Source organism: Chaetura pelagica, unplaced genomic scaffold (assembly GCF_000747805.2).
Source record: "Chaetura pelagica isolate M959 unplaced genomic scaffold, ChaPel_1.0 scaffold344, whole genome shotgun sequence".
NCBI lineage: Eukaryota > Metazoa > Chordata > Aves > Apodiformes > Apodidae > Chaetura > Chaetura pelagica.
The window spans coordinates 11,144,915-11,162,923 of record NW_009953098.1 but is presented as its reverse complement, the minus strand read 5'-3'; the positions used below and the strand labels follow the sequence as shown (position 1 = coordinate 11,162,923).

At 35.6% G+C, this 18,009-nt stretch overlaps 1 protein-coding gene across 1 annotated transcript in view; it reads left to right on the top strand.

Annotated features, from left to right (window-relative positions):
- Nucleotides 1-18,009, top strand: part of DIAPH2 (diaphanous-related formin 2) — a 195,346-nt gene that overhangs the window by 122,656 nt on the left and 54,681 nt on the right. The window contains exon 26 of the mRNA XM_009997260.1: nucleotides 12,168-12,303. Within this exon, the coding sequence (XP_009995562.1) occupies nucleotides 12,168-12,303 (136 nt within the window). The remainder of the gene's footprint in view (nucleotides 1-12,167; nucleotides 12,304-18,009) is intronic.

The window sequence follows — 18,009 nt, the reverse complement described above, 5'->3', positions numbered from 1 at the left end:
GGTTGCACAATGGCCTTGATCAGCCCTTCTGGGTTAGTTTTTCAGTGTTTGATTGATTGCACTTGTGGTGGGAAAATAAATAGCTGAATAAAATTGTGTTCCAGCTTTGTCCATTGCTTGTTCTACCACTGTGCACCTCTGAGAAGAATCTAGTTTAATCTTCTCTACTACTCTGATTATTTTTTTTTTTCTAAGGTAATCCATCTTTTATATTCTATTTATATGCTAAATCAGTTTTAATGGACTTGCCTTCTTTTAAAAATTTTGACATAAGGAGTAGCTATGGACAATTCAAGACTAAAGCCTCCTTCTAGTAGGCACAATGAAGTCGTGAGCTATGGCCTCTTGTTACTGAGGGTCACAATAACCTCAGTCATATTTCTTATAATCCTTGATATGACACTGTCATGTTCTGGTAACAACTCATCAAAACCCTTCATCTAGTGGTGTAAATACACTCAGTCAATGCCTTGCAAGACACAATTGTTCTATTACCTAATTGACATAAAATACCTTCTGTGTTAAGGGGAAATAATTATAGATGAAAACTTCTGTACTCCTGATAAAGGTCACAAACCCACCAGGTGTTTCAGGCCTTAGGAGTCTTTCTGCTTTTGGACTTTCTACAAATCTATGTATGGTCAGCTCCTCTTAGGAAAGTCATATAATATTTGTATTCTACTTAATAATAACAAGCTGTGAGGTGAAAAATGATCCTAAAGAGCAAGTCCCTGTAAATTAATCTAGTTGATCCAGACAGAACTATCAAGTTCTGCATTCTGCTTTGGAATTTTTCAACTTGCATTTCAAATAGAAAAGACATATTACAAGTAGTTTTTCTGAGTTTCTGGAAAAGTAGGGTTAATTTTTTGCATGGCTTTGTAATTTAGAAAGTGGACAAAATAATTTGTTAGGATACTGTTCTATTGCTACCTGTTGGTCTAAAGAGTTAATTATAGTTTATTATATCCATCTGATGTTAGTTTTTTTATCTATCCTTTTCTCTTCAGAGCCTTTTTTAGAAAAGTTATTTAATAAGGACATTTACCTGGACCATAAGTATGATGCATACTAATTTAAATAGTAATGCTTCAACATTAAAAAGTGAAATCTGAGGCTTATGTAGCTTAAGGAGACACTTTCTTTCCTTAACATCTTTTGTGCTTCAGTCAATTCTCTTGTTCAGATACAGTAGTAGTAGTACTTGTAATTAGGTCTTTTGAGAATTTCTTGACTTATTTCCTCCACTAGAGCAGAACCTTGTAGACTTTAATGGCATAAAGATTCTTGTTTAGGGACTTAAATTTTTTCCGGACACTTGAGAAGGGCCTAGTTCACAGTACAGTAATTTATTTATTTTTTTTTATAAGGAAAAGAATAGCTGTAGGATTTTTTGCAACATTTTGATCTATCAAATGGAAAATAATGTCTATTTTTGAATACTAAAAAAATATATGCATGCATCATGTTTTCTAATTGCTTGCCTTTTGCAAGTTGTACAGAAACAGTCTTGAAAAAAAGCATCTCCACATGGTTTGAGCATTCAGAAGTAGTTAGGCTGAATGACAAGATGTGGAGTATATGAGAATAAAAAATTCTGGAACAGTCAAAGTTGTTTTTTCATGTTCCATTTTCCTGATCAAAGTGTATCAGAAATACAGTGATTCTCCTTTGTGTCCACTAGTTTCTCTTCAAATTATTTTCCAACAAAATTTTCCATATAAATAAGTTGTTATTCTGCCATCCCTAAATAACAGGAGGAAAGGAAATTTTCAGTAGACAGTGTGGGCTGCTCCAGCAGCTGAGCTTTCTCAGGGTCTGTGTGAGATGTATCCATTGCTGTTGAAACATTTTCTGTCCTTTTCCCAGCAATAGACAATTACCCCAGAAATTGACTCACTTGTGGAAATTTTGTTATTGTCTTAAAAACTGTCCAGATATAAAGTTTCCAGTCAAGTACCAAATTAATATTTTGTACTTAGTTTTTATCAACCTCTGTCTACCTTCACCTGAGAAAGAATAAGTACTTTTTGGGTTGTTCTGTCATGATGGGAGGAGAAAACCACCCTGTGTAGTTAGGAATTCACAGTCCAAGTGACACCATCACATGGTTGTAAATAGCCAAAGAAACTTACAGCACTTCTGACCAGTAATCTAACAAAAAACTCCTTGTCAGCCATTTCAGTTCATTTAGCTGTAATATAGTGAGTCAGCCTAGAGATGCAGGTAGAAGAAACAGAGTTGGTTTATTTATCTCATGTTTTATATTTGCTCCCACTTTATCCCCAGCCTTCTCTAACCATTTTTGCAGATAACATAATTAGAGCCAAGGGTGTAGTGAGACAACAAAATGATGTTTGCTTCACTTTATCCCTCTGCCTCTTACAGTTAGAAAACTTATCCCTCCTGATCCTTCATGGTTGTACTGCTTTTTGCTCACCTTTTTTGTGTGTGGTTTTTTCTTGGTGGTAATGTGTGTGGTTTTTTCTTCCCCCCCTCCCCAAATTAGGTAAAATATTTAAACCTTTGGAGTGATTTTGTAACTAGATGTTTTTGTGATACTTCTAATTTCTGTCTATATTTACTGCATTGATTTTGTGGTTGAGTTGGTCTTGATAACCTCATTGTATCCAAGCACATCCCAAGAAAGAAGTAAAACAATTCAGCATGACTTTCCTTTGCAAACCAAACCTGATTAAAAATCAAGCTTGGAGGGAGTAAAAAAAGGTGTGGTGTATTCAGTCTTCTCTTGGAGATGATGATTGCAGAGAAATTGCATCTCTAGTAGTACTAAGATGTAGTGGGGTTTTTTGGTTTGTTTTGATGTGGTTTTTTCACTTTGCAGCTAAAATAGTAGGTCCACTAAATAATAATATGCCTCTCATATTTAGGACTATTTTGAAGAGGAAATGGTTTTTTTTTTTGATTTTATGGATTTTAGTCCTCTTTTCCATTGAAAGTAAACATGTTTCTATTGTCCTTGAGGACAATAACAGCCCGATACATTTTGGTTTGATATGATTTCAGGCTCTTATCAAATAATGATGAACAAGTTGCCTGAAGCAAGATGCCAGTTTGTTCTTTTCTGTTTTGTTTCTTCACTTTAACCTGATGTCTCAGAGTTTCTGTCAAGTTAACTGGAGTATTTTTAATCTGTCACTTTCTGAATATACATTTCTATTGGTGCTAGAGTATGTAAAAATAGCCACCTAATCTGTCGTGCCTGTTTGGACATAAACTTCCTTTTAATCAGATTATGTGCTTTGTGGAAGTTGTATGTAATACATAACCTAGCAGTAGATGCGAAATTTTCTTTTTTCTTGTACAGTTCTTAAATGATTCAGATTTTTGCTTGCTGTGTGGCCTCCCATTTTAAGGCAAATAGGCTTAAAGTGGAATTTTGAATCTAAAAAACCGATGTTGCAATAATGCCTTTAAGAATTAGTTGGATAAAATTGAAGCTGTAACAGCATATGTTTATGGGTATTGCTGTTAAGAAATGCAGAGAAACGTTTTCTTTAAATGAACAGATTTATTTTTTTCTTAGTTGTTTTATCAGTGGGACTGCTTTTCTTGTCTGGAAAACATTCATGTAAATGCAGATAATTGAATAAAGAGTTAAATCTTTAAATTGCATTATAAACGTAGTTAGGGAGAAAGGGTTGTATTCCAGTATAAGTCAATATTCAAGCAGATGTAACTCATCAACTGGCAGTATGAGGGATGGGTTCTTGTAAAAGACCCATGAAATAAACTGCCCTTTTGTATCAACACTGACTGTTGATTGATGGTTACTGTGTGGCTGGGATCTTTTACAGTAACCCTGTAATAGAAGATCCAGAAAATTAAAATCCCCCAAATGATATGACACATTAAATGATCACTAAACAAACACTTTTTATGGTGACCACTACCCTGGTCTTTTAACATTTTATAAGATTGATGCCCTGTACCATGCAGGAAATCAAACATCTGTTATGTTGCCTTCATAAGAAAGAAGTTTCACCACAGTGGATTCAGCATCTTGAGTATGAATGTACCTGGTAAGACCTATTCTTCTTTCTAGTATATGTTTGCTTGTAACTTGCTTCAAAGTAAATTTCAAGATTCATGACTCAGGAACATTTTTTCTGTGGCTTTTTTGAAGTGTCCCTTGAAAATGGCAGGGTCTTGGCTACAATAATATGAACCAATGCATGTACAATACATAAATTAATACATAATAAACAAGATTTACGATGAAATACAATACATAGTCAAGCTAAATTTCTAGTTTCCAAACTCATAAATAGAGTTTGTAATTCCAGAGTGGTTTAAAAGAGAGGCTGTATTTATTCATTGGTTTCCCTAGTTATTTGTCTGGGAATACAGTTTCTTTCCTCTGCCTAAAAAGTAACAGTTCTTTAATGTAGTCTGAAAGATAACAGTTCCTAGCTAGCGGGAAGCTATGAAAAAAGAAAGAATAATGAGCAAGAAGTATTTTCTCCAGTGAAATTTCCCAAGAGGTGATATCAAAAGTGAAACATTGTCCTTATTAACAGCCAGTATATAGCAATCCCTTCCTCTCCCTGAAAACATACACCAAGACCCTTTTTAAAGTTGTCTAAATTGCCACTTCAGTGTATACATCCAACCAGTGCTGAGGATAACTTTTTTTAACATGATATTGAACAAATCAGGAATTAGGTGTAAACTAGGAGAGTTTATAAGTAATGGGATCAGAAGCAAAGGAATTCACATGGGAGCGATAACTCAGGTCTATAACAAGCTGGTAGTACTGCTAAATAAATAGCTGTACATGATATAATAGGTAAGGGTGGCATTTTTCTTGCGAGATATCCAAAATACATAAAAATAAATCATGATAAAAGAAATTAAACTGAATTAGAGAACACTGGATTTGCAAGGAAGCAGTTAAAGATAGGCAAGTGTAGAAATAACAGGCAACAAAGATGGGCTTAGATTTGTTTCCTGGAAGTCTTAACTTTTCTGTGGCGATGTGATTGTCCTTGTGGATGGGTTAAAAGGAGGAATCCTAAAAGAAGGAATCTGAATTGTGTCAAATCTCCACAAGGATCTTCCATGTACTTATACCCTCATCATTCTGTTTGTTCATGTATCATTAAGATAATTTGATAATTTGGATCCATGTTTCTCTTAGTTGTGATTTCAGATTGATCCCTGCATTTTTGCATATTTAATTAGTTTGCTTATTCACTTTGTTAAGTTTATATTTGCTTGCTTATCACATTTAGAAAAACCCAAAGCAAGCTAATAGAATTGAATTGTCCTGTCACAATATAGTATAAAGCATGAAGTGGAAGTTGTAAGGAACCTCAAGAAAAAAACTGGAGTTGAAAAAGCTTATCTCTTCAGTGTTGGTGAGGTTCTCCCCATATTTGTAATTTCATTGGTGTGTAATACCATACAATCATTAGAACACTTTGTTCTGATATTCCATCAGCCTTGTCTGGAAGGAAGCATGCAAAATCTTTCAAACTCAGGCAGTTTTATTTTCTTATTCAAGTGCTTTATATCAATATACACTCCATTGTGTGTAATTCTCATAGCCTCTATTAGAATTTGCTGACAATTTCTATCCAGAAACTTTAAAATCTTTCAACAAATCATATTCAAGGTCCTGCTGTTTAAAAATAATTTAAAAATTCACAGTCCCTACTGAATGTAGGCTTTTGTAGGAACAGAATTTACGGATTTACCTTAGAAAGTATGAACTCTATTAAAGAATCTAAAGGGTTGCACCCGCATGATGCTGCAAGGCTTCATTTGCCAACCTATTGATTTCTCTTCCTTGATCCAGAAAGAACACTTTTTGAACAAAGCAATAATTCATCTGTTGTAAGCCCTGCTTTCTTTTACCAGATTGTACCCAAAATAGCTAATGTGTTTTGCTGTTAGGTTTTTTTTTGGGGGGGTTGTGTTTGCTGTTGGGTTGTTTTGTTTGTTTGGGTGGGGTTTTTTGTGTGGTTCGATTTTTTTGTGTTTGTTTGGGTTTTTTAATGACAATATTAAGTTTTGTTTCTGTATGTGTGTATTTCAGCTCTCTCAGGAATAATCTGAAAGACTTGAATGTTTTTATTCTGCTATATTGACTCAAAGGAGCTATTAAAACAGTCCCAAATCAGTCCATTTGGGGGCTATTCAGTAATTATTGAAACATATACTGTTAAGTAATTAAGACATGCAAGATAGTTTTTCATTGGTAGCCTTCAACTTAGTTCAGTTAAACAGCAAAAACCTCTTCTACCTCTCACTGTCAGGCAGTTTTGCAACACAGCTGAGAAGCCAGCAGCAAAACCTTTTTCCCTACTTGAATGTGCACCAGCAGCTACACTTGCCAAAAATCTTAATCTGTCTTGGCATGCTAAAGACATTTTGTATCTGATGAAATGGCCCTGGTGCATGAACCATGGGGCAGTATCCCAAACGTAATCTTTTCTACTTACTGTTTCATGCCTTCCCATCAGAAAATTCAATCTGTCTGCTCTTGTTTAATACCAGCTCATTACATCTCTTTTCCATTATTTTCACTAGGGTAACAATGTATTTGAATGTGTTATCTTCCAAGGAGTGTTCATGAGAGATCTTTCTTTTACATGTAAACCAAATGCTCAAGCCACTGGTTTTTAACTCCATTTCTGTAGGTTAACTTCCAGTTAATCCAAGTTCATTGTTCCTAATGAATTATGACTGAAAAAGATTATTTTATTTTATGGAGGGTTTTTGCTTGAACTTCAGTTCACATATTTTGCAGTTGCAAAGCAAATTTAGGGAATGCCTGAGAGATTACAGGCAGTCTTCATCATTGGTACATGGCTGCTTTGTAGCCAGCTACATCTTTAATATCCAAGGAGAGCTGTGCATTAGTTTGTTTTTCTCCTTGTTTTTAATAATTTACCTTAGAGAGTCTGTTTACAACCACATTGGTGTGTGAATATCTGCTTGTCTGTCAAAACTTAAGATGTGTTTAGAATGCAAGAGATACATTAATTTTTTATTTGCTGAATAAAGAAAACCAAGCTATAAACTGGCAGTCCTGAGTGCAAGAGCCCTACTTCAATGAATCCAAATAATCACAAGGGGGAATATCAAGCTCTGTGTCCCTTCAGTTAGCTCACTTAACAATGAGATATAATATTCCTTGCTGAATCTGTTTCTCTGCTAGGAGACACAATATTTTGGTTTGATTTTTATTTTTTTTATTTTAACACAAAGCATACTCAAACTTCAACTTTAATTAGCAGTGGAGTTAGCAAAACTGCCAGCTGTTAGGCACCATCCAAAAATACTGAGGGTCATGACCCAAAAGAGGGAGTTATATTTGTTCAAATCTTTGTCTGTTCAGTTTCACTTGAAAAAAAGAATTCAGTTTTTATATGAATTTATATGTTTTGAAAGTACAGTATCTAGATGAATACTTTTTCAGACATTTTCCAAAGCTGTTGGGAAGGGTTTTATTCTGAACTGTGGATTGTTTCTTGCTTTGTGATGTTTGTGTGATTTGTAATTGTAACGTTAGTTTTGTTTTATTAGGGAATAAATGTAGTTATGTAGTGTTCGTGTATCTATGAACACTAGTATGTACTTTGTTACTGTTGAGCTACATTACAGTAAAAAATCTGATTTTTTTTCCTTTTAAAAGCAATGCCAATTACAGAGCTGCTTTTTCTGTATTGAAACTGATCTCTGCCTTTTTAGGTTATTGAGCCTGCAGACTACACAGAAAAGATATCACTGCCATTTGATACTTGAAGCTAACCTGAGAACAAAAAAAATTGTATTAAAAGAATTCCAATGAAACTCAGGAGTTTGTAATAGAACAGATATAAAGGAGCATAAAAGTATGCCAAAGAAAAAAAGAGGTGAAAGCATGAGATTTGGATTTCTTCTAATTTAAGACTTAACTTTAGGTTAGGTGGGGCTCAAATCACGCTGCTAAGGAAGGTGCAGAATCACATTGCCTTTGTTGTAGAAATTGTTAGGCTTGTCCACAGTCTAGAGGTCTACAAAGCAAGGAAATAGTAAATAATGAAGAAATCAAAGCAACATGAGAGAGAGAGGGGAAAAAAACAAACAAACAAACAAAAAAAACCCAACAAAACCCACACCTTTGCAGTAGAACTTTAGTCAAGGAAATTTAAAGGATTGATGGTGTAATTAAAGCAGAGCAAACACGGTAGCAACCATTCTACATCTCAGTAAAAATCCTCTTTACCTTTACTTACAGGCATCATCATCTTTGAAAAACTATTATTAAATCTGTAGCAATATTAACTCAAATATAAAGTATGTTTATAAATACAGATGAATACAAATACTTTGCTTTCAGCACATAACTTGAAAATAACTGGGAGTATGTTCTTGCAAATTGTTTGTTTTGGGCTTTCATCAAACTGAATATGTGGTAGTAGATGAGATAAAAAATATGAAATGGTTAAGAGTCAGGCTGCCTGATGGAGAGTTAATAACAATTACATTCCATGTGGTTTGGTTCTGAGATACTACTTTATGAAGGGTAGGGATTGCATGTTCTAAACAATGGGGATGTTTCAAGTAGATAATCCTTATTGTTTTGTTTTGTTTATTGTTTGTTTTTTTCAGGTGCGTTGTTTGTTGTTTTTTTTTGTGGCATAAGGAATATGTAATAAAATTATTTGTGTGGGTAGGAGGTTCAAGAGAATTGGAGATGGCAGGAAACAATCTACTAAAATAATGAGAAATACTAGAACTGTTATTAAGGAGTTTCCAGAGTGCTATAGCAAAGCTAAGAGCAGAGAAGACCCCTTGTTCTCCAGAGTAATCCTTTTTTTGTTATGAAAATACTTCTAAAGCTGTCTTTGTGCAGTGCTGCATTGCACTGTTAGTTCTGAAACAGCCATCCTGGAGACCAAGAGCTGTAGAGGTGTGTTGGTCTGAAGCCCTGCTGGGCTTTCTCTCTCCTGCTTTGCAGAGTGACCTGTTTGACCACTGCAAAAAGCACCAGGTGTTAATGCCCCTTTGCTGCAACCTTATCTGTTGTAGCAACAGGCTGTTTTGAAAAGCTCTGGTATTGTAGGTTAGTGCTTAGTGCATTTTTACTTCCTATCCCTGACTCTTACAGTCTCTGGAAAGAGACTTGGATGAAATACTCTAAAAACATTTACATCCTGGAAGAAAATAGTAGGAAATGTACATTTAGAAGAAAAATTCACAGGCCTGTCCAACCTCTTTGTGTTTCCTGTGCTGCATATGTTGGAGTGGTGGGGTTTGTTTATTTTTGCTTGTATGTACATATTTATGTATATGAAAGGATGGGTATAGGTAGATAATGATAGGCACTCTCACATACAGCTAGCAGTATTTTATTTTCTTACTATTCTTCTGGAAAATTAAACCTTTATTTTGAATGGCTTTTGTTTGACTCATCGTTGGTAACCAGGTGATTTTATGAATTTCAATCTCTACTTTAATATAATCTCTCTTCAGCCAGGACTTGTAGAGTCTTGCTCAAAGTGAATTTCAGATGCCATAATTTTAGAGCTTGTTTAGTTCAGTCTACTGTAGTCTTCCTGTTAGAAAATATGACAGAATCCATGATCTAATCATAGTATGTCAGTAGCTAGTGGGCTACTAGTTCAGCCATGACATTTCTTTTTTGCTTTCTCCCATAAGGTTGTGGGCATTTACTTTCATTACAGCTTATGAAGTTGCAGTAAAATGAAATCTCTGTCAAGTGTGATTGAATGTGCAGAGACAGAACTGTCCAAAACCAAAAAGGATAAAACATTGATTTTTCTCCTTTAATTCTCTTGTCTCCTTTCTGAAAGAAAAGGTGATTCTCAGTGCAATTGGTTATGTGATGGTACAGCAAATGCAGTTCTTGGTCCAATTTTCAACTGCGTCCACAAGGAACATCCCTGGTAACTGTGATAATCCAGCATCTCTGCAAACAGTATCAACTATTGAGAAAGGGGCTGTCTGGAGTATTTTACCTCAGTAAACTCTTGAGATAGCATATGCACACTGAATGTTGTTGTCACTTGCTTGAGTTACTATTCTGTATTTGGGAGGCATTTGTGAGTCTTGGATGACATTTGAAATGTTATTTCTGAGGAATATATAGAACTATGTGATTTTCCTAATTTTTAAGTCATGACTAAATTGTACAAGGAAACAAAATAAACATTGACATGGAAAGCATTTATCTTATGCCCTGTGCTTAGTAAGTATTTACTGTTCAGCATTTTAAGATGAAATATCATTAATTAGCATGTACCATGTTAATTCTGGGCATGTTTTGAGCCAGTTTCTTCTTTACTGTTATTACTACTTGCTGGATATTAAGTGTTGGGACTCCCCAAATCACCTGGACCCCAAATCTACAGTACTTGTAGATAGAGGACGTTAGCATGCTGTGAGTTGGAGATGAAAGGGAGCAATGAATTTGTAGCTGTTGTGAATATAAATAAGAAAATTATCCCAAAGATCTATCATGTCTGCCTGTGACATTAGGTGAAATTCCATCCTGATGGATTTCGGTGAATTTCTTTGTGATAAATGTATCCTGGAGAAGGCGAAACTAAGGAGAAATTTAGGATCTTGGGGAGCAGCTTACGGGAATTGAAATGTTTCTCTTTTGTTGTTTGTTTTTTTGAGAGGGAAAGCAATGTAAAAGGAGTGATTTAGGTATTTGTGAAGAGAAGTGCTGACCAAGTGTGAAGGGTTTACATGTGTGGGTGCTGGCAGAGCGGCCGGCAGGGGCCTCTTCCTCTGCCAGGAGAGGCAGGAGCTGCCCTGTGCCGGGCACAGCCGGTTTGGGCTGCTCTGCCGCGTCCCGGGGCGCAGCCCAGCCTGGCGGGGAAACTGCTGCTGCCTGTGCAAAAGCTTTTTAAGAAAGGGCAAAATGTTACACAGGAGTGAGGGAGAAAAGTGTGAGAAGAGCCCTGTGAGCAGCAGGGCCAGAGGATAAGGTGGGAAGGAGTATCTCCAGGTGCTGGAGGAGGAATTCCCACGCAGGCTGTGGGAAAGGCCTTCAATGGAGCTGGTTTATCTATCCCGAGGGACTATAGCCTGCAAGGACGACCCAGAGTGGAGCAAGTGCAAAGTCTGAGGGGGAAGAAGTGGCAGAGAAGGAACCGTTATGGACTGACTGCAACCCTTCAACACCTCATCCCTGCTGCATCACCTGGGAGGGTGTGTGGGGGCCTGGAGGAGAGGGAATGAAGGAGCAAAGTTGAGCGTGAGAAGAAGGAATAAAGGGTAGAGGTGTTCTCTTTTGTCTTTGCTTCACACTATCCAACTATATTTTAATTGGCATTAAATTAAATTAACCTTCCTTGAGTGTTTTGCCCATGACAGTAACTGGTCTCCCTGTATCATCCTATGATCTTACTCTTTCCTTTTTTTTTGGGTGTCTGGTGGCCAGCCAGGGTCTGCCCACCACAGCCAGAAATTGAGATAAGCCTCTGGTGAAAAGGGAGGATATCTTCTAGACTGGGTGGAGACAAGATTATGGGTAGTAGTTGTTGGGGGTTGAATTTTTTTGGTTTGGTTTTAATCCAGAAATATTCTCTTACATTTCTAGTTTTCATTTTGGTAGTTTGTGTAACCTGTTGACTTTGGATTTAGAGTTCTGATCTATAAATTCACCTGTCTTCCATTACTTTTTTTGATGTGGTTTGTCTACTTAAGTGATCTGACTGCTTTGGATGTTTCAACAAAAATATCTGAGGAATTATAGCTTAAGTTGTAGTCAACAAGTTTCAATTACTTGTAATAAAAGTCCATGATAGTGGGAGGTTGGCTTCATCCCCCCTTATTCCTCCTAACAGCAAGATATGAGTTCAAGCTACACTTAGGGTCTTCTGAGGAAAAAATACAGACATGTTATTGCTGAAAAATTTGGAACTGTTTCGTTAATCATAAATGCAAAGCTACTTCAGTTTTCATTCTTCTGATTATCTAATAATGCTGATTTGTACAAATAGTATTGCAAGTTATGTTCCCTCCAAGATTTCTGAAGATGCTTGAAGTATTGGGTGCTAGTCCCTGGTTTCCCCCCACCATTGGATGTAAATACAATAACCCTGTGCAAAAAAGGTTATTTTTTGTTTTCTTGCTTGTTTCCTTCAGTTTATAGACACGCATGTTCATTCTATCTAATGCAGGAGGCGTTAAAAGAAAACTACAAAAGAAGAGAATTGGAGGAGAAAACAAAGAGAGCCAAACTGGCAAAAGAGAAGGCTGAACGAGAGAAACTGGAGCGGCAGAAGAAGAAGCAGCAGTTGATTGATATGAACAAAGGTAAGACATCATTTCTAGTAGAGATTTGTTAAAAGAAAAAGAAGGTAAGGAGCAACAAACTGAATGCAGTTTCTCATCAATATGAAAAATACTTGCTGTTTGATTTGAAAGTTGGAAAAGAAAAGGTTACCTTTTTCAGTGAAAATTCTGTTTTGTTTTAGCCTACCTGATCATATAATTCTGTATCTGCCACTTAACGTGTAATGTTCCTTTCAAAACGTTTTGATGTCAATTATTGGCTTGTTTTCATTTGTAGCAGTTAATTGATTTTTTTCATATGGATTTAATTCCAAGAAGTAGCATCTAACTTGCTTTGTTGTTAATTTCATTCTGCAAACATCTCTATAATCAAGGTAGTATGGCAATTAACATCTTTCTTTTTGGGCTTGGAGGCTCCATATTATACTGCATGTTCTCCCAAAAGTACTATTAGGAGCAGGAAAACCTGGCTGAGCTTGGAGCCTGAGTACAGAGTGACATTTCAACATGATAAAAAACAATGTGTTGTGCTTGTCAGCGGTGAGATGATTGTATTTTGCATGAGGCCACCCTAGGAAAGAGGAAAGTAAGAAAAGAGGAGGAATCTGGTGGTCTTGATATTGAATATACTGTGGCATATGTTTTAGTGAACAACTCTAATTTGTATAGGTGACAAGATCCTTCAAATAATTTCACTTTAACTGTAAACAAAATATGAAGTTTAAATGGTGCATAAATACATTTTCTCAGAGAGGTGTCTAATGAGGCTTTTCTAATCCATTTTTTCAGCATTTGACTAATCTTTCTTTAGTATATGTCAACTGACCAAAAATAGTTCTTTGCAGAATGAACAGGCACTTTCTGTGAGAGGCTAAGAACCACCTTAATATCACATCAGCACCCTCCCTCCTACCAGCCTATGCGAAGTCCTACTCTCTCCTAAGAGGGAACTTAGTTTAAACTACCACTTGAGTCATTGTAAGTTGAAATGTTTTATTAGCTATTGAAAAGTACAAGAAGCCCACTTAGATACTATTGGCAGTGTTGATAGATACTATTGGTCTGTGTTGAGGGTTGTAGTTAACACCTGAAAGTTACACCTTCTTAAATTGCTTCAGCTCAGTCAGTGGCAGCATACCTGTCTATATTGGTCATTTTTTAAGCAGATGAGGAGTACACCAGACTTAGCAGTGACATAGATGCCTCAGGACAGCGATAGCGTTCTGTTTTTTGCCATGAAATATGTTCCCTGTCAACAAGTACAACTAAGTTTAATTTTGCATTTAAAGTCTTTTTTTTTTTTTTTTTTTTAACTGAAATTGCAAATATGCAAATAACTGTCTCTGGTCAAATGCACCAAAACAGCCATAACTCAAAGCTAGTTTAATACTTCTAAAATATTTTTCCAATACACTGTAATTTCCGTTTCACATACTACAGCTCTATGGCCATGCTAGGAGGTGGGTGGGGGGATAGCTCCCTTGCCACTGGATTTCACAACATTGATATTCATTGCAGTGTTTTTGCCAAGTAACTTTTTTTCTTACACATCTACTTCTGTCTGCTCATTGCTTCTTATATAAATAGTTTGCAAATTTGTCTAAGTGAAGGTGACGCAGAAGACTTAGAGGAAGGACACAGATGTCCTCTCAAGCTGTCACTTTGACAAGGTGTTTTTCACCCAAAGGGTGTTTTAACCTAACTCTCTCAAATATTTCTCTAGCTATATTTTCAAGAATAAAATATTAATACATTGCTACAGCCTTTCAAGTCAGAGCTACAGGGTTCCCATCTTTTCCAGCCTTTTAGTGGATAATTCTGTAATAAGCAATTTTTTTGCTGTTACCTGGTTACACAGCTACAGTTATTGGTTTTTTTTGTGGCCACTGGAGAATCCAGATTAGAAATAATTAGAATTCATTAAATACTACAATTAGCATCTGTTTTATCTGGTGTAACTGAGAGCAGAAAACTGAGGTGGAGCCAGAATCAAGGACTGTCCTGTATAAGTCCTAGTTATAAAGTAACCTCAGAATTACCAATATTTTAAAGACGCAGTTCAGTGATTTGTGCTTCATGTAACTGAGAAGTCATGTAAATACTATGTGTAAACTGATACAAATCCTGCTAAATATTCCAAAATGTGTAAGGATAAGTATAAAAATATAGGAAAACTCTCAACTTCATAGGAACTTCGCAGCTGTTTACCCTGGAACAGTATCGTACAAACTGCAGTAATTCTGAATCTTAAAACACATCCACATTTCAAAAAACTGTTTGTGTGTGAAACAGAGTGGGCTGATAGGTGACAAAATCAACATACATCTTGTAAAGTACAAATTTACAGTAGGAACTTATCCAACATGTACACTTCTCTAATACACACAGAAAGGTTAAGTGGTTTTCAGTTAAACTAAAATAAATATTAAAGGAGATGAAGGTATTTTGAGCCCGTGATTTATCTTTATGTCAGTTCTACTGGAAGGTGTTTCATGAGTTGTAGTGAATGGATTTAAAGTGTTCTCAGTGAAAAAGTGTATTTCACGTATCGTTGATTTAAAGCTACACCTTAACACAATTTATAGTGAGACCTGTTGTTTAATATTAAAACCTCCATTTTAACAATTCTTACTACGTCTCGCTGATCTGTCGTGCAGTCAATCTGTGATGCAGTCACATCCCAGAGCAAGACCTTCTTGCAGTTCCTGCATTATTCTTCCAGACACTGCTCTTATGGGATGATCAGCTCCACCTCCTCAGTTGTAGCTGTAGTGCTTGGGAATATTTGGTCCTTTCTGGTGCTCTTTTCACTCTCCTATTATTTATGCATCTCTGTATTGAGTTTCCTGGACTAGTAAGGTACTTCTGTATGCCTGTTTTCCTGGTGAAGAATGGGGACACAGAAATACTGAAATTATCACATACCTAGAGACCCCAAATTTAAGAGTCTAAATCAAGAACGTTTCTTTCTTGTTGCATCAGAGGAATTCTGTAGGAAAAGAGCTTAACAGTCTGTTCTCTTTAGCATTCACTATCTCTATGGAAAAAGAACATTCTTTATAGCTGTTTTTCAGCAGTGTTTCCTATTTTTTGAGGGATGTAACAGACTGCACTATGATACATTTATACATAGTCTTTCATAATTTCCATCTGATAAAACATCTGCAAAATTTTTACAGCATTGCATCCACGTGCATATCTGAAAAGAGAGGGGAAAAAAGGAACTGAAGACAGCTTTCTAGGAGCTGAAAAACATATAACAGCAATTCTGATGCAAATGTTATTTAATCAGAAACAGTTTTGCTCTTCATTATATCTGATTACTATGGCAATTAAAATCACCTTTTAACTACCAGTATTAGGATAAAGGATAGAATGAGCTTCCTCAGTCCCAATTAGTATTGAATTAATTGTATTGAAGACATATTAACATTCTCCCCTAATGCAGATGAAGATAATGGAAATGAAGGTCTGTGCTAGTTTTCCCTTTTCAAGTACACTTACATAAGAATTCATTCGCTATTTATTCAAGCTGCTTTGTACTACTTTCACAGTAATTCTATTTCCTTGAATTATTGTTACACTTGCATTGACTATTGAAGATGCAATTCAAGAAGATTATGCAAGAGTTTAAAGCTGTCTTGAGAATGAGGAGGGGGGAATGTGAATATTTCTGTGAATTTTATTAATGTGGGCCAAAAACATCTCAAGAGAAATACAAATAGATGTGAGCATTGATGGAGAAGATAGGAAGAAATTACAATTTAAAATTTCACTTCATCTTGAAAAATTTTACAATGGAAAAATTTGTTTATGAATGTGGCACATGGGGCCTTTCAAGTAAACAGACTTCGTGAACAGTTTGTAGGGGGAGAAGCTTGCTGGACTCTGTGAAATCTGAGGTTGGCATAATTACAGGTAAAGAAAGGCAGAACGATTGGGTTCTTTTTTCTTAAAAGTAGGTTTCTTGGGGACTATTTACCTGAACAGTAACAAGTGTAAACTTTGAATATTGTCTAAGCATATTCAACCTCACTTTTCATTGGATAAAATATTTGTGTTTGGAAGATTCCTCTTTATTGAAAGCAGAAAGTATGGTTGGGTTTTTTTTTAGACATTGCCAGATGGGCAATAAAGGTGAAAGTGTGACACTGCAGGTGTGCAAGTTTAGATTTTAAATCTAGAGAGACATCATTTGGTGTCAGCTTCTATAAGGTGAAAGCCATAATGTAGTAACATTTTTCTTGAGAGGACAGAACTTTACCACATAAAAGATAATTTTAAGAGAGGCATCAAAAGCTAAAACAAAATATCTCTTTAGGCAATGAAATACTGTAGTATTGAAAAAACTATCATCTAGAAAATTTGCTGAAAAGTCAAAAAGCTAATAGTTTGTCTATACCAGTATAATAAAGCAAGTAACTGTATTAAGAAAGAAATTTATGTTCAATGTTCAGTTCTATATTATAAATGGATTCTGAAACAATGTGCAGTTTCTGCTGAGTTCTTCATTTTTGTAACAATATACTCTGTAATAATTATTGACCAAAGATTTCTGTGGTTGCAGTAGGGCTTGTCTAGTCAGTAGATTCCAGATAAAACCTATCTGGACATGTCAGGGTCAGCAGTAAATTTCCTGTTAGAAACATCTTGGGCTACACATTCTGAATTCTGTTTGCTGTCTGTGTTATATTCAGATTCCATACTTGTCCAGTCCACCTGAAATTGGTTAATCATCATGGAAAACAATGTAGATTTCAGAGCCACTTTGGAATCTCTGTAGAAGGGATTCAGAAATTTGAATAAGTTACAGCTTGATGTTTGCCCTGGCATTTTTTTAGGTACACATTTTTAGTAGGAAACAGTCCTAAAATAGCCTGTTTGACTTTCCAGTGCCTACTGAAAAAAGCTAACTCACAAATATTAAGTTTGATAAAGATCCTCTGAAGGATTTTTTTTTTCTTTTTTTAAACCATGTATTGTGAGGTATCATGGTAAGAAATGAAGTTTAGCAGTTTAGTCTGAAGTAATTGCTTCCCTCTATTTTTTGCAATTAAATGTGTGAAGCAAGTGAAGGTTTAGTAATCAAACAGGTAACATTGGTCACTTCTGATTCTGACAATGAAATCTGATACTTTTTGTGACATCAACTAGTACAACTGGCTAAAATTGTTTAAGTACATAAAAATATAAATTTAAATATAAATTGAATATTGTCACAACAAGATTACAGAATAATAGGTTTTTTTAAGCCCCATCAAGAATATGGAAGAAATCCCCTTTCCTCAAATAGAGTTCCTAAGACTGGTTTCTTCCCTCAACTATTGGAGAAGTCATTCAACTATTAGCAATTTTTACAAGAAAATTATTTTGTAATGCTAAAAGCATTGATTTTGTGCTGCTTTATGTATCTGCTAATCACAGAAATGAAAAGTTGCATAGTACTGAAACTGAAGCAGGGCCTTCAAACAGTAGCAGAATTTGATTATAGATGCACGGAGTTGTTTAGGTATCATATGGTAATTTTTCTTTCACTTGTTTGAGCAGCACAATCTTTTCCTTCCCATGTAGAGGAAATGTCTTCTCATTTCATCCAAGTAATCCACATTAAGGCCTATTTAAATAAAAAAAATAAAAAAAAAATAGTGGAAGTTTTCCATACAAAGGGCTTAAGTCCATTCAGAATGAGGCCCCATGGGCCACGTTGATGCATTGGATAAAATACTT